General features: G+C 42.3%; 3 protein-coding genes across 5 annotated transcripts; 2 read left to right on the top strand and 1 right to left on the bottom strand.

Moving 5' to 3' along the window:
- Window positions 1–6: 6 nt before the first annotated feature.
- Window positions 7–7,700, top strand: LOC121309128 (protein GPR108-like). Its single transcript, XM_041242020.1, has 17 exons — window positions 7–90; window positions 772–891; window positions 1,284–1,334; window positions 1,823–1,908; window positions 2,277–2,356; window positions 2,462–2,568; window positions 2,652–2,726; window positions 2,908–3,012; window positions 3,535–3,668; window positions 3,991–4,066; window positions 4,183–4,256; window positions 4,969–5,086; window positions 5,546–5,676; window positions 5,858–5,901; window positions 6,501–6,550; window positions 6,913–6,996; window positions 7,575–7,700. The coding sequence occupies exons 1-17, from the start codon at window positions 40–42 to the stop codon at window positions 7,698–7,700; spliced, it is 1,512 nt and encodes a 503-aa protein (XP_041097954.1). The 5' UTR covers window positions 7–39.
- Window positions 7,701–10,055: 2,355 nt separating this feature from the next.
- Window positions 10,056–16,251, bottom strand: LOC121309129 (retinol dehydrogenase 8). 2 transcript variants are annotated; one of them, XM_041242022.1, is made up of 7 exons: window positions 16,208–16,251; window positions 14,951–15,069; window positions 14,216–14,377; window positions 13,757–13,936; window positions 13,154–13,247; window positions 12,827–13,010; window positions 10,056–11,742 (listed from the first exon to the last, which is right to left on the bottom strand). In XM_041242022.1, exons 2-7 carry the CDS (start codon window positions 15,045–15,047, stop codon window positions 11,512–11,514), a joined length of 948 nt encoding a protein of 315 aa, XP_041097956.1. In that variant the 5' UTR covers window positions 15,048–15,069; window positions 16,208–16,251; the 3' UTR covers window positions 10,056–11,511. The 2 variants fall into 2 exon arrangements, with proteins under 2 accessions (XP_041097956.1, XP_041097955.1); XM_041242021.1 differs by lacking the exon at window positions 16,208–16,251 and adding an exon at window positions 16,160–16,177 and having other exon boundaries at window positions 14,951–15,067.
- A 1,196-nt stretch (window positions 16,252–17,447) lies between these two features.
- On the top strand, window positions 17,448–23,790 carry shfl (shiftless antiviral inhibitor of ribosomal frameshifting). 2 transcript variants are annotated; one of them, XM_041242018.1, is made up of 9 exons: window positions 17,448–17,755; window positions 18,600–18,735; window positions 19,819–19,868; window positions 20,128–20,235; window positions 20,960–21,007; window positions 21,602–21,757; window positions 22,144–22,247; window positions 22,340–22,488; window positions 23,160–23,790. In XM_041242018.1, the coding sequence occupies exons 1-9, from the start codon at window positions 17,726–17,728 to the stop codon at window positions 23,405–23,407; spliced, it is 1,029 nt and encodes a 342-aa protein (XP_041097952.1). In that variant the 5' UTR covers window positions 17,448–17,725; the 3' UTR covers window positions 23,408–23,790. The 2 variants fall into 2 exon arrangements, with proteins under 2 accessions (XP_041097952.1, XP_041097953.1); XM_041242019.1 differs by having other exon boundaries at window positions 20,128–20,172.
- The last annotated feature ends 419 nt before the right edge of the window (window positions 23,791–24,209 follow it).

Genomic DNA, 24,209 nt, shown 5'->3' on the forward strand with positions numbered 1-24,209 from the left:
CGAGCTCTGCTCTGGGGGTGCCCACACGCCTTTGTTTTGATGGTTTTGGTCGGCTGCTGCGCAGCGAGGATACACAAGTTAACGTTAAAGGTAATGTTCGTGTCGTTGGGTATCTGTGAAGGCCTTACACGAAGTATGGAGATAGACCGAAGCAGCCTGGCTGTGTATTCACGATCATAACATCATGCATGGTCCGGTGATGTGCTTTCTGTGATGTGTCGTCAGATTGCCAGTAAACTGTTTAGAAAAACGACCAAGGGCGCTCTTCAGTATAACGCAATCGATATTAATACATTGATATTCATTACTGTGACTTCATATAGATAGATAGGTATAAACAGTGACTTTCTAACTGGAAACGCCATCTGTTATTCAATCTTTATTTGTCTTTAGTACCATCTCCTTGTTGATTGCACAGTTGGTCTTCATTTTCAAAAGTAGCCAGCTTATTCAAGGCTCTCTCCTCCCCATGCTCTCTTTATGGGAGAGGCAGGGGGAGACATTTATTTTGCCCAAGTAAATACCAGGCTTTAAACTGTGGGGGACAGAGTTCCACATTTCTTCTGAAACACAGACGGCATTGACAGCATCTTAATGCCACCAGATCAACGTGGAGGAGCTTTAGAGACTTTTAAAAAAGAACATTTTAAAACAGTCAAATCCAGAAGTGAAAATTAATTAATTTCAGGGTGGCTGATTGCATGCATGGCAAATGTTTCTCTTTTTAAAATGAATGACAGCAAGCGCTGGTTTTTTGTTTTTCTTTTTCAGAACGAGAGGCGGTCCGTTATCCACCTCAATTCGTTTGGGTTTTACGCCAATGGAACTCTGGATGTGAACATGAAGAATCTTACCCTGACGGGTGAAACCATGGATTTCGAAGAACAGCCTGTAAGCATGCGACCTGTGTTTGGGCAAACCTGACAGTACATTGTAGCTTTAACCCCTCACGGTACGCAAGGAATCGAGCGCTTGTCGTTCAAACGGGTTCTGCTTTAAAAAAAAAAAACCACTGGCGGGCGACTGGAGCATCACAAGGAGGAATTGGACCATTTAGATAATGCAGCCTGTCAGTAAATTTTAAACCGTGTTTGCACACCTCCTTGCAAAAATAAGAAAGTTAGTGTCATTTATTTATTAGTGTCCCAAAAGGGTTAAACTTGGTTGAGATTTATTAAAACAGAAATGATTAGCAATGCCATGTTCACAAGTCACAAATGATTGTGATGTAAATGCTAAAGATTTTGTAAAGAAGTTATCATTTTTATTTTATTGTGTCACAGATTGGATTCAGCCTATCAAAATCCCGTGTGGGTGGAGTGATGTCTTACACAGTAAGTGTGCACCTTGTCTTTTCCATTAAGTCTGCTGATTTGCTTTAAAACTAATGTCAAAACTTGCCCTGACCGCCGCCATCCCAAGTGAACATTAAGAATAAAGCAGTACAAAAAATGAGACATGTCTCCTGACTTCTGAAAAGAACATTAAAAAAAGAACCCCTGAGATTAAGTTATTCAGTGGCTTAGTAGCACTTTCCAGTTCCTTGGCTTGAAACTTGGCTGTTTGTTTGGTGTGACTTATCTTGCAGAAATCCGCACCCTGTTTGAAACTGCAATATTTATCCACAAACAGTTAGCAGCCTAGTCATAGCATCTGAGCCAAACCTCACAAGCTACGATCCACATTTTGCCCACAAAGTGATTCTGATTGGGAAATCATTACTAGTCCCGTGATGTTATTAACATGCTGGAGCACAGATGGGCTTCTTTTCTCAGGGTGTAGTGTTGTATATGCTGATCGTGTGCTGTGTCTGTTCCCAAAGGCTGAGGAGTTTGACGCGTGTGTCCTAACCAAGCCGAGTGGCACTGAGCCTCTTGTCCTGTTTCTCATTCACTTTAAAGACAGCAGGTAAGCTTTGAGTTGTTGCATTTCTGAAAACACAAAGTATAAAGTGTTGAGGAAGGGAGAGTTTTGCACACAGCTCTACAGACAGTTCCTGTAAAACGTGAAGTTTTTACAGGTGAGAAATATTCACAGATTTTCTGCAAAAATTAGCAGGAGTTTACAATGCCAAACATTTGTTGCTGTAAATGTGTCCCTAGTGAGACATCCCCGTGATGAAGCTGCTGCAGCTGTTTCCTCTTCTTCGCCCCAGTATTCCTCCGATTTCTGCCCGAAAGACTGAAAGTGTTTGCAGCAACTAAGGTTATAACAAAGTAAAAAGCCTTGCACCTGAGAGATGGTTTAACAGCACGTCATGGTTTTGTTTTGTGCAGTGTTCAAGTCAAGAGGTATGGTGACCAGAAGAACGTCATAACTGGTCGGACGAAAACACCGGCTTTGAAAGATGCCACGGGTTTGTTTAAGAATTCTGATGCTCAAAATTTATTGTGATTTATTTTAGCTTTTAGGTGCAGTAAAATATTAACACGTGGCTGAATGCTTTCTGTTTTAATTCCAGTTAAAAGTGTCGACCAACCCAAACAGGATGATGTCCCTGCTTCTCAGCCCAAACAGGTTGCAAACAAAGTTGGAGATCAGTCAAAGGCAGGTGAAAACGCCACCCGGGTAAGTCGAGAGTAGAGTTCAGAGACACCACCGTAGGTTTTCTTTCTAGTGTTTCTGGTTATTAAGTCCTCCTTTTGTTACAGGTTGAAAAAGGAAGGAGTCAGGATGGAGATCTGATATTGGTCCTGCAGAAAATTAACAACTCTTACAACTTCAGTGTGAGCTTGACTTCTGTTTTAAAAGAATTTAAAAGCAGCAAGCTTTCTACCTATCCATCCATCTGTATGTTTTTAGTTATGAATATATATTTTCTATGATTTAGTCATTTAAGAAAAGCAAGATACATTTATGCATACATTTTTTTTTATATAATTTTTTTCTCCATTCTTTCCTTCTCAGTTCCAAATTAAGATCGTCTCCCAGTCCGAGGAGGGGCTGTATAACCTGAACTTCCACCACTGTTTCAGCAAACTGCCAGATAAGGAAAACTCCTTCAGCATTGACGTGAGTCTGCCGTTTCATTTCCTAAACTCCAGGGTTATGCAGCACCTTGAAAAGCTAACACGCTAGGAGTATTTGCAACCAAACACCATGAGAGGCATGAGAAGCACGTACAGCAAGGGCCAAAAGTTTAGCATCACCCTATAGAATGAACTCCTTGTGCTTCGTGAAGTCGAATGAAACCTGCTGAGTAATGTGGCGTTAACATATTGAATCACACACTGCTTTGTAGTTTCCCATATACATAACGAGAAACATTTCAAAATCTAACATGAAATACTGTACTGCGGTCATGGCTTTCGGTAGACACTTGCGAGATCATGGTGTAGTTTCTTTGATTACATGATGTTAAATAAAAGTACAGTATAGTTGTTATTTTTGTGTGTGTACAACACTTCAGGATCACAGTTGCTTGTTTGAAACGGGTGTCTTTTTTCTCGGAAGCTGACAGAAGGAAGGCACTGCGCTTGGTAACGTCTTTTCTGTTAAAATCGGTGCTCTCCTGTGCTGTGTGTCGTTCTCCAGATTGAGATCACAGAGAGGAATCCTGGAGGCTTTCTCTCTGCAGCCGAGATGCCCTTGCCTTTGCTGTACATCTCCATGTCTGGATTCTTCTTCGCTGCGGCTCTGCTGTGGGTGCACGTGCTTGTCAAACACAGGTAAGGGGGGGGGGGGAGCTGATCTTAAGAGGCACTTTTTGCAGCATCTAGAGTTTTTATTTCCTTGCATACTGCAACTTCGCTCCTGATGTTGTAGCACAATGCAGTAGGATCCAGTTTCCCTAAGTTTTATTTCTATATCATTTTGTCACTTGAAGTGCACGCTCTTTGAGTCGAATTAAGCGAAACGCTTAACCAGAAATCAGGAATTTTATCATGAATTCAAGCACTTGAAGAAATGACGCTCGCAGCAGATCTGTTTTTAATTCGGGGCGTGACGTGTTAGGGGGTCTTCATGGTTCTCCCACCTTTGTCTCCGCAGGTTCAATGTGTTTAAAATTCACTGGCTCATGGCGGCTCTGGCATTCACCAAATCCATCTCCCTGATCTTCCACAGTGTGAGTACACACAGCGCAGTCATTCGTTCCCACAGCGATTTATAAACCCTCGTCAGTCTTGCTATATAGAACGCACCTCATTGCTGTGCTAACCTGAACCACGATTCTGTTTGCAGATAAATTACCATTTCATTAACACTGAAGGGCATCCCATTGAAGGCTGGGCAGTGATGTACTATATCACACACCTGTAAGTAAAACCATGCTCTCTGTGCCTACAGCACTTGCTGTGTTTACTGTTTTGCTCCTATCAGCTGTCTTCTGTGTTTCTTTTTATTACTATATTGATTAAATAAACTGTTGGAGTCATTTATTTTTGATCTTGCTTTATTATCGGAATAAGTATAGGGTTGAAAACAAGACTCCCATTGCATAGCAGTTTGATCCATTCTTTGGTTTTGCTGTGTTTAACCCGTTAGGCGGCAATGACCTATCTTGGTACTTTGTAATTTTGTGGAGTGTTTTTAACTGCCATCTACCTGTTATTTAAAATGTTCCTTTATATTGTTGTGATAACTTACTCTAATTTTCTTAACTGCAAAAGTAAATGTAATGTATCAAATTACCGAAATACAACTTTTTGTTTCAAAGAAAAATGTATTTGGGATTTAATGGGTTAATCAGACACACATGAGCTTGTTACCTGTACACACTGAGGCTAATCAAGCTCATAGTAAAACCTGGAATCGGGTGAAACTGCTCTGCAATAGGAGTCTTATTGCCATCCGTGAATTACCCGACTGCAACAGTAAATGTGTGAAGTCTGTACAGTGTAGGGAACAGGGTGGCCACTAGGTGCCAGGTCCTCCCTGTAAAAAAACACATTTTTCATAGTCTGTGTTAATGCCACAGTAAAAATGAATGAAGCCGTATTGACTTAGTCTTTGTTGATTGGCCCTCAGGTTGAAAGGCGCCCTGTTGTTTATCACCTTGGCCCTTATTGGAACAGGCTGGGCTTTTGTTAAATACATCCTGTCTGACAAGGAGAAGAAGATCTTCATGATAGTCATCCCTCTGCAGGTACTGTTATGTGTGCGTGCCCTCGGCAGCAGAATTCAATTGCAGAAGCCACGAAGAACATCTTCTGTAGGGTTTACTGTGACTTTGATATTCAGTCAGCAGGAGCAGCTGAGTCCCTTGTATGTGAGCCTGTCCCATTCACATTATATACTTAATCCTGCAATGTAATGCCCAGGTGAGAAACTTTATTTATGGAATTAGATGACGTTACGTTTTCTGTCCCAATGCACTGAAAAATTCTGTCTTGTGAGGCTGGATTTAAAAAATAATAACATAGTGGGGTCTCTAAGCATTGTAGCATATGAGATACAGGAATGGGCATTGCAGGGTTAAAACCTCTCAGCCAGCACCTTATAAAACGATCAGATGTTGAGTTCAGTCAATGTTAACCGTGCTTCAGCCCTGCCTGGCACGCCCGTCCCAGTTCTCTAATGTTTCTCCCCATGGTCCCTTGCTCAGGTGCTGGCCAACGTTGCTTACATCATCATCGAATCCACGGAGGAGGGGACCAGTGAGTATGCCTTGTGGAAGGAGATTCTCTTCCTGGTTGATCTGATCTGCTGTGGAGCAATCCTTTTCCCTGTGGTCTGGTGAGTCGAGGCCATTCTTCTCTGTTACACATCCTCTCTGCTAAGTCAATTCCCAAAAGCACGCCCATCTGCAAATGCATTGTAATATAATTAAACACATTTACTGCAACTTCAGTTTCAGGAATTTCCAACGCTGGTTCAATACGATGCATTGATTGTGTTTATGGGGTTCCTTTCTCAGGTCGATACGGCACTTGCAGGAGGCCTCCAGTACAGATGGCAAAGGTAGGTTTGTGTTCTTCATTTTAAAAAATGGTTTAGATGTGAAATTGACAAATCGCAATGGAAAAGCACTTCCTGGATGAACAGAATCATGTTCCTGAACACTCTGATTGCGTTGAACTGCTGTTGCTTTTACAAAAGGTGATTTTTAGTTTACAATGCTTATTCCTTTGTGTGAAGGGTCCCAACAGCAGTAATGAAATCACTCTGCCAGGTAAAGACAGCTGTGCTATCGTGCGTAGAGCAGGGGTGACAGACTCTAGTCCCGGAGGGCCGCAGGGTCTCCCGGTTTTCATTCTGACTTGAGCTCTCAATGAACATAACTGATCGAATTATTAGTTCCTGGACATGTTTTAATGTTTTTGATCTCAAAAATGCACTTGATTCAAAGTACACTACTACCTATGGAATATTTTGCAGTCCGTCCAGTTCGTCAAATAATTAGACCAAGTGAGAGTTTGGGTGGAGTGAAAACCAGAAGACACTGTAGCCCTCCAAGAAGCGAGTTTGACACCCTGCTATATAGTCCACTGTGCTTTAGCCCTCTATTGTCCTATTAAATCCAAACGCCTTATTTTCTTTGTTTTTTTGTTTACTTCTAGCTGTCATGAACCTGGCGAAATTGAAACTCTTCAGACATTACTATGTCATGGTATGTAGAGGGTGCATGAGATTGAGTTGTATTGTTAATCATTTAAATACAGCAATGGTAATCCAGTATCCCAGCTCCAGGTTGTCGGGTTTTATCGCCTGTTTATTCAGTTTTTTTTCATTCTGCAGCTCTGGCCAGAGGTTTTGCATCACCCTGTAGAATGAACTAATTTTCCTTCATACTAATGAAACCTGCTGAATAGCGAGACATTTCGAAATCGAACGTGAAATAATACTGTGCTGCTATTATGGCTTCCAGTAGACTTTTGTGATTTTTATCGTTTTGTAGTTTTCTTTTGATTACATGATGTTAAATAAAACACGGCATCCGAAATTAGACTTGCACATCTCTTCTCTCTGCAGATTGTGTGCTATATCTACTTCACCCGCATCATTGCCATTCTTCTCAAAGTGACCGTTCCTTTCCAGTGGCAGTGGTTCTATGAGGTACAGTAAGAGGGCTGGCCTGTCACGGCATTGGGGGCTTGGTGGTCCAATGGTTAAAGAAAAGGGCTTGATTCCTGGAGGTTCAAATCCCGGCTCGGCCACTGTCTCGATGTGCGTGTGTGTGACCCTGAGCAAGTCACTTAACCTCCTTGTGCTCCGTCCTTCGGATGAGACATAAAACAGACACGGTCCTACTGGAAGTGACTCTGCAGCAGCAGCAGCAGCTGTGATGCACAGCTCACCTCCTAGTCTCTAAGTCGCTTTGGATAAAAGCATCTGCTAAATGACTCATTAAGAATAATTAATAGATCACTTTTCCATTTTTCAAATGCATGCAAAAACAATTTAAATGTCCGGTCCAGGGTGTTGTCCTTGCACTCCGTAGAATGACTGCATGAGGGCGTTATTTGGGGCATCTGTTTTTGGTATCCAAAACTGGTATTGCGTTGAAGTTCAGATAAAAGGTGGGATAAGTCCCTGATCTTAAGGCAGCTCAGGAACTGAAGAATGAAGTCGCGTAGACAGACCTGCCGCCTTCAGTGTGTTCTCAATGTGACTGTTGTTTTGCTCAATTGCAGCTGATGGTGGAAGTGTCCACTCTGGTGTTCTTCGTCCTGACTGGGTACAAGTTCCGGCCAGCCTCCAATAACCCCTACCTGCAGCTGCCCTTGGACGAGGAGGATGTAGAGATGGATGAAGTGTAAGGACAGCGGCCACAGCATTGCCTTTATTTTTTTCTTTTTTCTTTTTTTTTAAACAACTGTTGGACAGCACAGCACTCAGACAAACATGCGTTTTGCATGTCCGAAAAATCTGCAAACACATATGTGACTGTCCTTTAATTTTGAATTGGCTGGGAATTAAAAATGCAAATTTATTTTATGTTAAAAAAAAAAAAATCAACATATATATATAAAATAAACTTTGGTACTCCTTCAAATAACCTGCTAAAGAAAGAATAGTAAAGTCTGGGGCTGGTATTGGAATATACAGCTCTGACCAAAAGTGTTCACCAAGAATTTTAGGATTTAGATTAATTAAAATAAAAAATAAACTATGAACATAATTTAGATATTTTATTTTAACATTGTGTAATCAAAGAAACTACTAAATGGTATTGCTGCCGGAAGCCAGAATAGCAGTACAGTATTTCATGCTGGATTTCAAAATGTCCCATTTTTCAATGTGTCAGTTTTTTCCGTTAAGTATATGGGAAACCACAAAGCGGTGCTTCATTCAATATGTTAGCGTAACATTATTCAGCAGGTTTCATTCGACTTTATGAAGCAAAATTACTTCATTCTATAGGGTGCGACAAAACTTGTGGCCAGATCTGTACATGATGCATCTGGTTTTGTACAGGCATTTAGAAACGTACGTTACTTGAACAAACACAAACATGGCTGTTTAATACATTCATGCATTGCCAGTGTGGTTGGAGTATTCGTTATTTATTTGATCCAGGACTAACATTACAATAAAAACTGTAAAAAAAATAAAAATAAAAGAAATACAAAATAAAAAAGCATGCGTCAGACTGATTTCAAATTTCCATCTGATTTTTTTTTTAGGGTCACAGAGTCTGGCGTACTGGAAGGCATATCTAATGTGAAGAAAACCTCCAATGGGAGAGAGAGGCTGAGAGATTGAGAGAAGCGTGACTCGGCTGGTCCAGGGACTAAGAGCCTGTGAGACAGACTGCCTCAGTCTGCACACTCACACACACGCACGCATGTGCTGGATTATTCCCATTGTTTTTATTCTTCTTGTTATTGCTGTCGTTTGCATTGCTTTTCTTTTTAAACATATCCAGCTTTCCACAGACTCGAAGCAGCAGAGGCCCACAGAGCTGGCCTCGGAAGCTCCTTTTTCTGTACCGTTGTTCTGTTTCTAGTCAATCTGTTTGCAGAGCTTGCCTGCGGTGAAACAGTACTGGTGTGAATATGTGTGTGGAAAAGTAAGCGGTAACTGATCTATACGCTCCAGATGGAGGGGAAAAAGAAAGTTCCTAGAACTTCTAGCTTTTTTTTTTTTCTGAAAGAACTTTATTTATTTTTTGGGGTTGGGGGCATCGCGTGATTTTGTCACAGCTTGCGATTGTATTAATTCAATTTTGGATGATCTGAAGTGCTCAGGAAATAGGAGAATAATTTAAAGAAATCGTATGCAGAGGTTATGAGGATATTTTAGCAGGGATGGGGGGGTGGTGGGGCTGGTGCACTGCTGTTCAGGTGGCAAGCAAATAGAGTATGTGAATTTTTTAGAGGTACAGCTTTAAGGTGGTTTGAAGCATTGACTGTTTTAAAAAAAAAAAAAAAAAAGTTGGTCACAGACAAAACCACCAGGCGCCTTGTTCTTGTAAACTGCATACAAGAAAAATAAACAAAAACAACTATAGCTTTTAAAATTGTGATACAAAAGCACTTATTTCAACTTCTTGTCAGAATTTGTCACTTCATGCAGTCTACCTTTATGTTTTTCGGTGTTTATCTTCCTCCATTATTGATAAAAGATTTGGTTTTGGGGAACATGTGTTTTCTAACGAGCAAACCTGCAGTAAATACAAACAAAACAGGTTGTGATTTAGTTTTTGGGAGAAGATAAGTAGGTCACCTTGTGGACCAGTCATTTTAGGGTTTGAAGGGGTTTATCGAGGGTTTGCCCTCTCTGTGTGTGTCCCACACTGGGTATGCTCCGGCTCACCGCATCACACTGCCCTGCAATTTACTAGATTGAAAGAGTTTCCACAGAAACAGCAAAAATCATTCTTCGAAACATTTCCGAGATTTAAATACAGAGGCAGTGCCAGCTGTTTTGTATTTACAATACTATGCATTCTGTAATATATATATATATATATACTGTATATATATTCTATATATAATTATAAATATATAAAGTGAGACAGTGAGATTAAATTATTTTTTTTTTAATATAAAAACATTCAACGTCATTCACCTGAAAGTTTTTCTTCCACTTTTCTTTTTTTGTTGGAAGACTTTTAGATCCAGAGTTCATCTACCCCTTTGGCAAGCCTGTGATTTACCCTATTGTATATATCTTTGAATTTGTGTCTTTGGGTGATGTAATTGAGAAGACGGTGCGGGGGGGGGGGTGAAAAGGGTGTTTTTTGGTTGATAAGTGATAAAGCCACCTTTTCGTTACAGCCTTTGTATTGTGTTTAACGATCATAGTAATCTGGTATCGTAGATTGTTTTGAGTTGAGTTTTTGCTTTGATTGGCAGCGTGCATACTCTGTTTTGAAGATGTATATTTCTGAAATATTCCTTAAGTTTTTATTTTAGTTTGAAAGTATGTTTTTTTTTTTTTTTTCCCTCTAGTCTTTGTGTTGCTTATTCCTGTCTCTATTGTCTGTTTTTATTTACGGTATGGATTTCACTTTTTAGGATGTGTTGTTTCTTTATTTAAGGGAAGCAGGTGTCAATGGTTTAATAGCTTTATTTTGTGTGTGTGTAGTTTTCCTTTTTAAGTGACCTGTTTAAGAAATTACAGCCGTTTTGTTTGGATGTCAGATAGTTCTATTACGGTGTCTGTAGCAGTGGTATCCACATGCTAATTCATGTAAAGTATCACACGTTTATATATACAAAATTTTAAAAAAAGATTTACTGCTGCATAACTTGTGGATTTGAAAAATGCTCCAAAGTACAGTGCATTATCAGTGCAGGTGTTGAAATAATAAAAGCATCGACCAAAATTCTTGCTCGATAGATGGAACATTGTTTTTGTTTTTTTTTCTTTTTGGTGACTGAGCAGACCTACAAAGTGACGATACTTGCCTGTTAAATAAAACACAAAGGATATAGTCGAAGCATGAACAAACTGGAAAAGTCACGAGAAGATAGCGATGCATTTATTAGTACACTGGCTAATGATTTACAAATATGGCCCCAGGTTTCACATCTGTTAAACAACAGTGCATTTCAGATCCTGTAATATTTAAAATATATAGCTTGAAATAAATGAAACTCCAAAACTTTCTCAAACTGATGATTTTTCTTAAAATGCCAAACTTCATGGAAAAAATACTGACTGAAGAAAAGAGAATTTTTCTAAGCAGCATACGTTTAAAAAAAAAAAAAATTAAAATATCTAAAAAGATGTTGGTTGAACTCTGACCCACACGAGACATGGAAATAACACTCCCATTGCACAACAGTTTCACTTGCTGCTTAATAAGACACAGCTGAGCTAGTTGCCTATACACATGGCTAATCAAGCTCCTAGTAAAACCTGGAACGGGTGAAACCGCTGTGCAATAGGAGTCTTATTTCCCCTCCCTGAACATGCATCCACACACTAAAACAGTTCAACCTCATCCAAGCTGCCTGGGACGCAGCGACTGGGGACTCTACCTCTAGGGAGACAGCACTGGGACTCTCGGGGAGAGAGCAAAAACCAGGGCCAGCTCTCGTCTGGATCGGAGTCGAGACTCGCGGCTAAAACTCTGCTCCTGCGGCTACGAGGCGTGGCGATTTTTTTGTTTTGTTTGCATCAAGCGGGCTTCTCCGGCTGGGGTTCCTTGCAGCTGCGTCTGTGCAGCAGCCCGAGCAGCGCCAGGCTGGCGTTGAGGATGCGGTTGTGCTGGAAGGTGATCTTGTAAAAGGCGTCGAGGGGCAGCCTGCCGCTGGGGTCGGCCCGCTTCAGAGCGGTCAGCGGGGCGTACAGCTTGTTGGTCTGGTGACGGAATGGAGGGCTGTCGGAGGTGATCACCTTCAGGGTGTGCTGTGTGAGGAAGAAGAAAACAAAAGTGTCTGAACTAAAAGTCTTTTTGAGCCTTTCAACAGCTGGATTTTGTTTTTTATATATATGTTTTACAGCACTGAAAGGGAAACGCGTGTCTCTGGTTATCCAGTGCCTTATACTGAAAAATAAATACAAATGGATGTAGATATATAAATTAGTATGCGACTGGTTTATTGGTCTGATGTTTTGAATGGGTTTATCATTCCTATACTGCTAGAGCACTCTGCAGTGTTGAGTGGAGTTCTCTTTCCTATACTGCTAGAGCGCTCTGCAGTGTTGAGAGTGGAGTTCTCTTTCCTATACTGCTAGAGCGCTCTGCAGTGTGGAGAGTGGCGTTCTCTTTCCTATACTGCTAGAGCGCTCTGCAGTGTGGAGAGTGGAGTTCTCTTTCCTATAGACCTCTGTGCAGCTCTGCAGTGTGGAGAGTGGAGTTCTCTTTCCTATAGACCTCTGTGCAGCTCTGCAGTGTTGAGAGTGGAGTTCTCTTTCCTATACTGCTAGAGCGCTCTGCAGTGTTGAGAGTGGAGTTCTCTTTCCTATACTGCTAGAGCGCTCTGCAGTGTGGAGAGTGGAGTTCTCTTTCCTATACTGCTAGAGCGCTCTGCAGTGTGGAGAGTGGAGTTCTCTTTCCTATACTGCTAGAGCGCTCTGCAGTGTTGAGAGTGGAGTTCTCTTTCCTATACTGCTAGAGCGCTCTGCAGTGTGGAGAGTGGAGTTCTCTTTCCTATACTGCTAGAGCGCTCTGCAGTGTGGAGAGTGGAGTTCTCTTTCCTATACCGCTAGAGCGCTCTGCAGTGTTGTCCTTCTTAGGCATGTACACAAGTCTGCAGCACTGAAAGAGTTAAACTGCCAAAGCATGCTGTGTGCTTCGGCAACGATATAAAGCACTGGGCTTTCACTTAGAAACTTAAAATAGTTGGAAATTTGGTCTTGAGAGGTTTCTTTTTTCTACAGGTTAAATTTCCATGGGGGGCTAAATTGAGCTGGTAGAAGAATTTTTTTTTTGCCAGCTGTGGAGCACTTGATCTCCAACCTGCAGCGCTGCAGAAGACTTTAAACTTACCTCCGCAATGTCTTGCGGGGTTTGTCCGAGGGCGGTGAAAATGGCCTTGGAGTAAGGGAGGTAAACCTGCTTAAATATTTCAGCCGTTTGCTTATCCGTGTCCGAGAGGTCCATGTGGGCGGCGTCTTCATAAATCTTCTTCTCGAATTCCGTGATCACGGGTCCCGGCTCAATGAGACTCATTCTGTCGGAGAGAGCACGCTGTTTACAGCCAGTGCTTGCATGCAAGCGTCTGCTGTCATCACACTGACGGCTTTCACCAGAACTACTTACAGCTACGGCCAAAAGTTTTGCATCACCTAGACTTTTAGGATTGACTGCACTTACTTTACATTGAACTTCATCGCTTGCACTGCCAGACTCTCGCAAAACCCCTCCACAGCGAACTTCGAGGCAGAATAAACATCGTTAAACAGAAGACCTGTGAAAACACAGGGGAATACAACTTGTTAACGAAGGAAAGAGCACTGCAGGGTATTGTTTGGTCAGCTGCTCAGCAATTTGCGATTTACATTTCAATGTGAGGTTTATTAGACGCACCATGCACCTTGTAATACAGGCAACTTACAATTGTGGCTCTCAGGAAAACCTGGAATGGATCAAACCGCTATGCAAGGGGAGTCGTAATCATTCTTTGCATGAGGCAGTTACCACTTCAGCAAATTAAAAGTATCCTAGCCCATTCCTTCCTTGAATACTGCCCATGCTACTCCACAACTTTTTAAAAGTTATTTTATTTATTTATTTATTTATTTTTAAGTTAAAACGAATTATAAACAAAAGGGATTCAAAATAATTATGGGAGGAGTAAAGATACTGGAAAAAGGGACTGAAAGAAAAGACTGCTTCCTGCCCGTTCTGATCTCCGATCTCCTGACGCGCCTGACAAGAGCTGAATAAATGGACTGCAAAGGGTTAAACCAAGGTCACCCTGGATGCCCATGACGCTGCTCATCACCACGATGTGCCCGGACTGGCGCCTCTTCATGTCGGGCAGGACCTCCTTCACCACCCGCGCCAGGCCGAAGAAGTTTGTATCGAAGAGGCTCTGCATGGAGCCGATGCTCTGGCACTCCAGGGGTCCGATCATGCCCATCCCGGCATTGTTCACTGGGGAAGATGAAAAGCACGGTCACCAATCGGCTCCAGGTTCACTTGCCCAGAGTGCATTGCTCACGCTGCAGTGCAGTCTGGTAATTGCAGTCCCGCTTCAATGCATTGAGGCGCAGGACTTGATAGTTAAAAGATCCTGAACTGAAACTACTGTAAAAACATTTTTTTATTCTAGTAAGAGATATACATATGTGATTGTGTATATGAGTCCCTGCGGTGTCAGAGGTCAAGAACTGCTTCTGCTTCCACTGCAAGGACACGCTGCGGCTCTCGTACCCAGAACGTCGACCTGTCTCTGGGGGATGCTGTTGACGCACTCCCTGATGGACTCCTCGCTGCGGACGTCTAGCTCCTTGATCTCCAGCGTGTGGTTTAGCGCGCCCCCCGCTGCCTGCTCCAGACCACCCCTCCTGTCCAGATCACGCATGGTGGCGACAACTGCAATCCAACACAACAGAGCTCACCGGGGCTGCCAGACTTCACTTCCCAAAACGCTCAGGGCTCAAGACAGCCTACTTTTGGTACAGTAGCACAGGATGAGTGCAAACCAGGATCTGTTAAATTCTGGGATCAATAAATGTTTTAGCATGAATTCTGGCAATGAAACCTTCTATTAGAGGGCTTTTACTGTTTTGGAACAGACTGGCAATAAATGCTGAATTAATAACCCTGCACTGTACACATCCTCTTATAACCATCCCAGCGGTCCTCTTCCTTTGCAGCACAGTGTGAAGCGTTTCGTACTTGGGATATAGGTGAACCCTAAACCATCACCACCCACTTAGGTCACACTTGCAGTATGCACTTTAACTGGCGTGCAAACTTGAGCCCAACTGCCAAATACAAAACACTAATATGGCCTGTGATCAAACCAAAAATCTTTCACAATCATGCATTTACCCCCCTCCCCCTGCTTCATCTCCAGTTTAGAATGCCCCGATTTCTTTTAGCATTCGTAAACTCGGACGCCTGTTGCCACCCCCCCACGCTAAAACACGGCAGGGCTCATACCCCTGAATCGTTTCAGCTCGTCTTTGGCCAGGCGGACGGCCACGGCCAGGCCGATCCCAGAGGAGCAGCCCGTCACCAGAACGTTCCTGCAGGCCATAGCGCCGCCCTGTTGGCAACCTGCAGTAAAACAAGCCAGGAGAAAGAGTCTGGTTAAAATAATAATTAAAAAAAAAGGTCAAATTCACTAAGCATGGGTTCGCGTGCAGTGTGAATCTGAGAGCAGTACACGTTGCAGTTCACTGTTCTTCTATCACTTAACCTTGTTTATTTATTTGTGATCTATTCTTTAACACAATTGTCTGTGATTTTTCTGCAGCACGAGGGACAGAAAGGCACTGTGCATTAAGAGCCGCAGTCAAACCCAGCTTTATCGAGAGGCTCCCACTGCTTTCCCATCAGACAGGCCAGTGCAGGAACAACCTCATCCTCTTACTGAGATTTTAATCCTCTTAACCTCCCTGGGGAGCTGAGGGCTGAAGTCTGGGGCCGACAGCGGGCTTGCGATGTAGTGAAGAAGCAGGTCAAACCAAGGTGAAGTTCAGTGTTTCATGCTTCTTTTCAGTGTGTTAAAACAAGATGCAGATCTCTGCTGCTTAGGCCATTAAAATTGTCCTTTTGTGTGACAAAACCAACAGCTACCGGCAGTGGACAGACTGTTCCCTACACTGTGTATATTACACACATTTACTGCTGTATATTCGGGTATTTCATTGATAGAAATAAGACTCCTGTTGCACAGCAGTTTCACCCGTTCCTGGTTTTGATTAGCTTGATTAGCCTCATTGTGTCTATATTAACCAATTTAGTACCAAACACATTTTTTTTCTTTGAACTAGCTGTGTATTTGATACATTACATTTAGATTAAACTTTTGCGGTTAACACAATTAGAATAAGTTATCATAACAAGATAGGTAAAGATAATATTAAAATGACAGGTAGATGCTGCCAGTTAAAAATGGTCAGAGTTTATAATTATATATATATATATATATATTATATATATATATATATATATATATATATATTATATATCTATATTGTGGGTGTGTGTGTGTGTACATGCGTATTGTCAGTTACAGTAATAATAATGGCACATCTTATTTTGGTACTTTTTAAAATCTTATCAAACAGACTATCTGAAATAGAACTGAAGTTCAAACGTTTATCAAGGTGTGTTGCAAATTTCCTCTGATACAATGAAGGAGACGCAGTTTGAGATCCATCGGGAAACTCTAATAAATTATGACTCGCCTTTTTCAAGAGCCTGTAGTTTTAAATGAGGGGGTCGCTGTCTCTTTAGAAAGGTTCCAAGTCTTCTGAAGAAGAAAAAACAAAAACACAAAGATTAAATGCAATGCGCACAATACGACAGAAATGAATATCAAGTAAAATCAAGCAGAAATATGACAATAAATAAATGACTTTATAATCACGTAAAAATACAAATATAAAAATCGACACAATTCATGCTCACAACTGAAATCAATATTCACATTATAAATCAAACAAAAAAAACAACTTAATAATAATAATAATAATAATAAATAATAATAATAATAGTAATAATAATAATAAGCTATGTTTACATTTTGTAGCAAGCCAGTGTGCACACTGACAAGCACAGGTAAACATTGAAAACGCAATAATATTAAAATACAGATTTGTAGTTTGCAAGAACAAACGTCCGAGTATCTGCTAACCTCGTACACAGTGCAGTGTTTTAAACTATTCGCTATTCATCGCTGTTGGCGTTTTATTTAGTGCGCAATATACAGTACAATCAGTCAAGACTACAAATACAGCCAAACCAGGCCTGGAAGTATTCGTCCAAACATCACCAACATCAAAATACGCACGGGCTTTCTGCAGTCTTTAAAACAAAAAAAAAAACTTGCAATTCACAAAACAAAAATAAAAATAAAACCCACCACTGCTTACTCAGTTAAATGCTACAGAATCCCGTGCTTTAACTTGCTGTGTTTTTTTTTTTTGTTTTTGTTAAGGAGTTTATGCGCTTTAAATAAAGGGTCAGCCCTCTCACCCCATAGCGATCGCCTGTTAACACAATGCATCGCTCATCCAGCCCAAATCCCCCGCACCGCACGCCGCCCGCTGGACACTCCAGCTGCTGGAATGGGTTCAGCCCTCAGGTTCTCGGGACCTCAGTCGTAGGGCACACAAAACGCGGCATGCTGGGAGCTGTAGTTCTTTTGCAAATGCTGTTGCAAATTCAGTCAGTCTTGCAGCCGTGTGTACAGTACTTGCAAAATCCCCGAACACATTGCGTTGGGGGGGGGGGGGGGCTATGACGCGGTAGACGCGGTAGCTACTACCCTTACTCTGTTTCTTCCTTTAGATTCAGAGTTCTTAGATAAATAAGTAAATCAAGCTTTGAAGAGACTGTAAACAAACGGGACTGACGGCGAGGCATGCCAGAATGCACAGAATTAAAATGAACACGACTCCGTGGTGCATTGTTTGTTTGTTTGTTTGTTTGTTTGTTTGTTTGTTTGTTTAGCTTAGTGTATTTGTTTTACAGTATTCTACAATAGCCAGTGGAGTTTGTTCTTGCTCTTAATGTGACCCGCCCCCCTCCCCCTGGCGGCGCTATGATGGTTCTGCAACACTTCTGAAACTGAAAGTAACAGAACGAAAAAAATAAAACAGTGGAAACCAGGAAACTGCTCAGTCAACAAATTACGAGGAAAAAGGGTAATCGGTTACCAATCAAAGACAGTACGGTACACCGGATCGTATATACCCACTCGCAAATATGAGTCGAAGGTTGCATGACGAAATTGAGGTAATGTTGCTTGATTTGTTATTATTATATGGCCTGTTTGATTATAAACAATCGAGTTCGGGTTCTGTATTTGCAGAGAAGCTGCATTTCCTATACGTTAGTAAATGCACGCAGTATAAAGCCCGTAGGGCACCAGTACAGCAGAGTTCAACTCTTTGGGTTTGTAATTTAGAAGTGCCAATTTTGGCTCAAGGTTCGTCTTTATTAACTGTATACTTCATTTAGGATTTGCAAAACCAAACACATTTAATGCGTAATTCTAATACCCTTAAAGCTATTGTTCTCTAAACCGTTTACACGTTAAACAGTGCAGCCGACAGTTGCAAATCATTATTTTGTCAGCGTCAGCTGCACATTACCAATAACTTTTTATATACCAAATTAATCGCGATATGTTATTGATTCTGTAAATTGTCTCCCCTCAGTGTTCTGAAGACCATACCGTTCAAATTCTTTGCAGTGCTGTTTAACTGTTATGCGCAGTTTAGGCATTTTTTAGAAACAAACATCTCTTCCATCACAATTTTAATTCCCAAACGACTCGCTTCAAATTACACCTCAGCTCGAGCTTCCGTTTGCCTTCAGACCGTGTCTGTGGCAACAGCCGAGTCTTGACAACTACGATGGCAACTATTTATTTAAAGTATTATTATTTTTTTTTTTTTTTGTATAAACCTCCCAGTTTAAAAATTCTTCGTTTGCTTTATCGTTTTACGTTTGCATTTCGTTTTATTTCATATTTTGCGAAAAAGCACGGGGCTCTACTTATTATTGTTAATAAACTGTGCTGGTGAACGAGGAGTCACATGGTCACCTTGCGTCCGTCCCTTTGTTTCCTCCCCAGCTGGAGAAAAGCATCCGTCGCCTACGGGAGAAATTCTACGGCAAGGTAACAGTGGAGAAAGCGGCAGTGCTGATGCAACGCTACCACAACAACCACGACCTGGTCTGCAAGGACATCATCCTCATGAAGGACCTGAGTGAGTACCGAAAACCGTTCAGCCAATCAGAGGGCTGCGCTTGACAAGCGCACCCAATCACAAAGCTGCACTTTGACGAGCGCGCCCAATCACAACACGTCAACTCGACCTAGAATCATTGGTGCTGTCAAAAGTTTTGCAACACCCTGTAGAATTAACTCATTTTGCTTCATAAAGTCGAATGAAACCTGCTGAATAATGTAGTGTACTTTGTAGTTTTCCATACTCTATATACAAAAAACATTTCGAAATCTAGCATGAATACCACTAGTGTGGCTTCCTGTAGACTTTTCCAATATCATTTTGTAATTCTGTCTCTTAAAATTCTAGGTGATAAACTCCTTTAATTTCTGTGGCTAAAGGCTAAATGCGGATTTGACTTCCCCTTTTGCTCCTAATGCGGTTTGTATGCACACACAGTTCGGTTACAAAGGGCAGCGACAACCGCACTAGATAATCGAGTGAGGCTGTTCATTCAGTTTGGTTAGTTAACGTGACTGTCTCTTTTGATCATTTTGTTTTCCTGGTGCCTTGAAACTTTTCTGCTTTGTGAACAAGGCAGAAGAGATAGTAAAAGTCTAGCCAGGAGTCGCACACAGTGAAAGCGATGGTCTGTGCTCAATGCAGAGCAAATTTTTTATTTTACAAGGGAACTGATCTCCTGGTTTTATAAATATTTAAAAACATCAACAGTTATCAAAAACCACCGCTGTGAAGCACCTGCGATTGTCTTAATGTCTGTCTACTGTACTTTTAGTGTCTCTGCCTGTGTGAAACTTTCAAACAAGCCATTTTAAAAGTCGTTTTGTTTTGTTTTTTCTAATTCGTTAAAACGATGGTTTGAAATCATAATTTCTCTGCCTAACAATAAGTTGAAGCTCATATAAATGCAGCTGTACTTCTTGAAAGAGCACTTCAATAGAATTCAGCTGCAAACATATTTGGTTAATGCGATTCTTGTCACATAATATGACATGCAGCCTTCTCTTAAATAAATTATACTCTTTAGACACTGTCTAAATATCTATCCACTGTAATTTGGTGTCTCTGCATACATGAATATATTGTTCGTTTTTCTTTCAGATCTCGATGCGCAAGACAGGGATACCTTGAGGAACGACGCTGTGGTTCGGGTACAGTAAATCAACAGTGACAGTTGATTACAGGGCTGGTTGTGCTCCAGAGGGAGTCTGTATTGAACTGCAGGTTCTGTACTGTTAGTAACTCGCCACAGAGCTAACACGATAAGAGAAGCAGGAATGCAAATGTGTTTGTTTGCGGTCAGAACTTAAAAGCAGAAAAACACTGCGCTGTTGCATAAACGTGTTTCTGGTAGGGACTTTAACATTTTTTATTTATTTATTTATTTTGTGTGTGTGCGTGCCTTTTCAGAATGTGGTGGAGAGGATCCGAAATGCCGACCGCCAGCCCCAGCAGGTACTGCAGTCCTCTGTGTGCATTTCCAAGTGTTCGCAGGCTGCCTCTGATCACACTGAGAGTGTACGTTTCGCGCACTCTTAGCTGTGTCCAGCAAGTCGTGTCTGTCATGAAAAGAGAAAGAGCGCTTTCAGCACTTAGAAACCTGCTGTGAGCCCTTAAATGTAAACAAAAAAACTGTCGAAAAGCTGATATTGACGTATTTTCAATCTGTTTGCATTGAACCTGTTTTTGTTTGAATGTTGCGAAAGCTTTGTCATTGACATTCTGAGTGCAAGATCTACACTCTCAGAGAAATTATAAGTGTAGCTGTGTAATAAGGCACAGTGAAAACATGATACAGCACAGGTAAGAATTGTAAAGCCCCAAGAGAGGTATGGTAAAGCATATAAATAAACAGCATCCAGTAAAGACTCTCTGTGTGGAGTGCAGGATGCGTCTTATAGTCTGGACATTGCCGGTTTCGGTTGCTGACAGAGGACGGGAGCTCCCAGGGGGTGGCGCTCAATTGGCCGAGCGCCGCCTGGGGGAGGGAGGGCTAGGTCTGCTCGCCGCGCATCAGCGACCCCTGCGGTCTGGCCGGGCGCCTGCGGGCTTGCCTGTAAGCTGCCCGGGAGCTGCCTTGTTCTCCGACGCTGTAGCTCTGAGGTGGTTGCACGGTGAGTCTCGCAGTGTGTAAAGAAGCGGGCGGCTGACAGCACATGCTTCGGAGGAGGACAGCTGTAGAGTGGACAAAGATTTGAGCTGTTCCCTTCACCGGTGTAATTGTTGCTATTTTCTTTAACAGAATGCCAGACCCCCTGGACCCAGTGCTCCAGGTGACCAGGACATCCAGGTAAAAACATACCTTTCTAAACCTGTTTCTAAATCTGAGGGTGCCGGAACGCCACAAAAAAATTGATTTTCTTAAACAAGAATTATATGCGGATTTGCATTGTATACTGAATTTTTAGTAACACATATTATAGGTTATAGGTCATGCATTTGTCTAATTTCTACAAGTATTTCCACACAGTGTCTTTCTCCATATTGTCAGAATGCTTTACTTTAGCTTTGACATCGCAGAGAGGATTCGTCATGGAAGATTTGTTAGCTCTGTAGTAAACAGTAAACATTTCAATACAGGCTCCTTCCTGAGCACAACCAGCCCTGTAATTGATTCACTGTGCCCGAACCACAGCGTCATTCCTCAAGGTATCCCTGCCTTCTTCATCGAGCTCTGAAGGAAAAACGAACAATATTACCTTATATAGAGAGACACAAAAGTACAGCACATATTAAACAATATTTAGCTATTGAAAGAGTCCACTATTGTTTTCAATATTATTGGACCCAAGTGCCAGCATTTTCCTGAAACGCTGAGTAGGAATCTGCAGAGACCTGTCCCATCACCAGTATGGGTTTAAGTGTCGCTGCGCCTCGCTTGCAGGATATCGGGGAGGGGTTGCGCATGCTGACCCTGACTCAGAGGAACCTGCAGATGTTCGATAACGCCCAGAGAAACCTCATTCCCTCCGAGGACTGCCAGTTTGCCTGCCAGGGATGTGACAAGGTTTGGTGGAGAAGAGTCCCGCAGAGGAAGAAGGTACTGTCCCGGGTGTGCAGCTAGGGCCAAAAGTTTAGCATCGCCTAGAATTTTAGGATTTAAAAAAAAAAAAAAAAAACATAATTTAGATCTTTTATTTAACATCATGTAATCAAATAAATGATTTTGCAAAAGTCAGTTTTTCGTTAAGTAAATTGAAAACTACAAAACTGTATGTAATTCATGTATGAAACAAACATAGTTAATTCTATAGGGTGCGGCAAAACCTTTGGCCAGAGCTGTAGAGTGCCAATGTGTTGGTAAACATATAAGAGAAAGTGTATTTGTAATCATATGAGAGACAGCTTTAAAGTCAAACAGAAAAAATCAGGTAGAGGTATACGGGAGCTCGCCTAATCGCTGTGAGAAATCGGTGTTTTCCACAGGTCTCTCGGTGTCACGGCTGCGGTAGAAAGTACGACCCTGTGCCATGCAACAACACGTGGGGAGCGGCAGAGTTCAACTGCCCCGGCTGCCATCGCACCTTCAGGTACAGACAGCCTCGTGGTCTGGGCATCGCTGGCTTGGAGATGAACGCGGCAGTGGGAGGGTTTACCGCCTGTGTTTGTTTGTGTTCCTCAGAGGCTATGGGATAATGGGCTTGTTGTCTCCGTGCTATAACTGCCACCTGCCCGTGGACCCCTCTCGAATTCTGCCCCCCAGAAGGACCCCCGGACCTCGGCAGAGGAACATACACAGCTGCTTCGCTGAGGACTGCTATAACCGCAGGAGTGAGTGATCCTTCAGCTTTGCAGGGGCTGGTAGCCTGCAGAGCATGCAGCCATCTGCAGAAGTCTTTTCCCATTGCAAGGGATTCATTGACGTCCTCATTTGGATCACAAAATCCATTGGGGGGGGGGGGCGTCAGTGCAGGTTTGGGAGTTTAAAGGTGGATGTATCGAGATCCGCCATCGTTTGGATCATTAAAATAGCCACCCCAAACTTTTTCTGTTGCTGGAAGGTTTTTCAAGTTCTGCATGGAACCACAGGGAGGCAGTTTAGCAGAACTACAGCTAGTTTGTCTCTAAATTCAAAATCTGTCAATGCAAGGTTATACTGTACGTGCATGTGGCAGCAAGCAGCACCTAATGTCTCTCTTTATCAGAAGCAAGAAGGCACAAGCTGAGTGCCCAGATTTTAGGGCTGTCTTGTTCTTACGACTTTCCCAGATTGAGGTCAGTGAATTAAGAAAAGCGTACGGATTCACTGCGAACGAACAAAATTGATTCTTGAATTATCGCGTCGTGAATCGAGAGCTCTATGTAGTAAAACGAAACTCTACGAAGCTAAGTCAGCCAAGGCATGAGCCAAAACGTTTATACGAAGGAGCTCTGTCCAAATGGGGGAGGGGGGGGCAGCCGTTTCAAATTTCAACCCCCTCCCTAACCCTCTTCTCCCGCAGACCCTACTGTTCCTGGTGCGCAGTGCGTTCACCCCCGCAGTCGACGGCACAACCACAAGCCCATGGTGGTGCACCCCAGCCCCTTGCACTGTAGCTCCGGTTCCACGGTGGCCACCTGCCTGAGCCAGGGCAGCCTGCTGGAGGGGGACCTGGATGACCTCATCATGGATGACCTGATGGAGGAGGAGGAGGAGGAGGAGGATGAAGAAGGGGGGGAGACCGGAGGGCCCAGTGAAAGCGAGGGCTAGACTAGAAAAAGCACAGGGCTTTGGAAGAGTGGGCAAGAGGGACAAATCTCACAGCAGTCCAATTTAAATTCAGGGTTTTGTACGTATCAGATCCTGGAAGCAGAGAGCCATGAATAAGCCTGTATTTTAATTCAACGTTATCGCGGATTCCGTGAAACGTAACGATCGCCGTGCAGTATGCACAGCTATGGCCCTAATTTTTGCGTCACCCTATAGAATCAACTAATGTTGCTTCTTAAAGACGAGTGAACCCTGCTGAATAACGTTACGTTAACATATTGAGTTACACGCCGCTTTGCAGCTTTCCATATGCTTAACGAAAAACTAGCAAATGTGACTGTGGCAGTGTGGCCTGCCCCTGTGTGTATTTTATGTTGTGTTGTGTTGTGTTAATGTTGTGTATATGTATTGATGCATGGGATATAAATTGGTCTGTGTAGCACGAGAGATTTATATATATTTTTCCTGCTACACTGCATTTAGGATCCTGGCAGCCAGTTTAGTTTGTTTCCGGTGCATCACACTGCAGAGAGCGGCACGGTTTCTTTAGAGTGTCGTCAATGAAAAGGACAGCAGCTGCATCAAAGATCAGAAATCTTTCTGCTGAAGATCGCTCTGTCCAGTACAAGAAAGAGACATCTCACGTGCCAGTTGTTATTTTTACATGAATTTATCTTTTTTATTTTGTTTGATAATTCACAGATGGTAAAAAAAAAAAAAACATTCTACAATTAAGCATTTACTTTTTTTCATATAAGCATTTAAATATTTTGCAACATTTGCTGTCTAATAACCCTATCCC

The sequence above is a fragment of the Polyodon spathula genome, unplaced genomic scaffold (genome assembly GCF_017654505.1).
Source record: "Polyodon spathula isolate WHYD16114869_AA unplaced genomic scaffold, ASM1765450v1 scaffolds_890, whole genome shotgun sequence".
NCBI lineage: Eukaryota > Metazoa > Chordata > Actinopteri > Acipenseriformes > Polyodontidae > Polyodon > Polyodon spathula.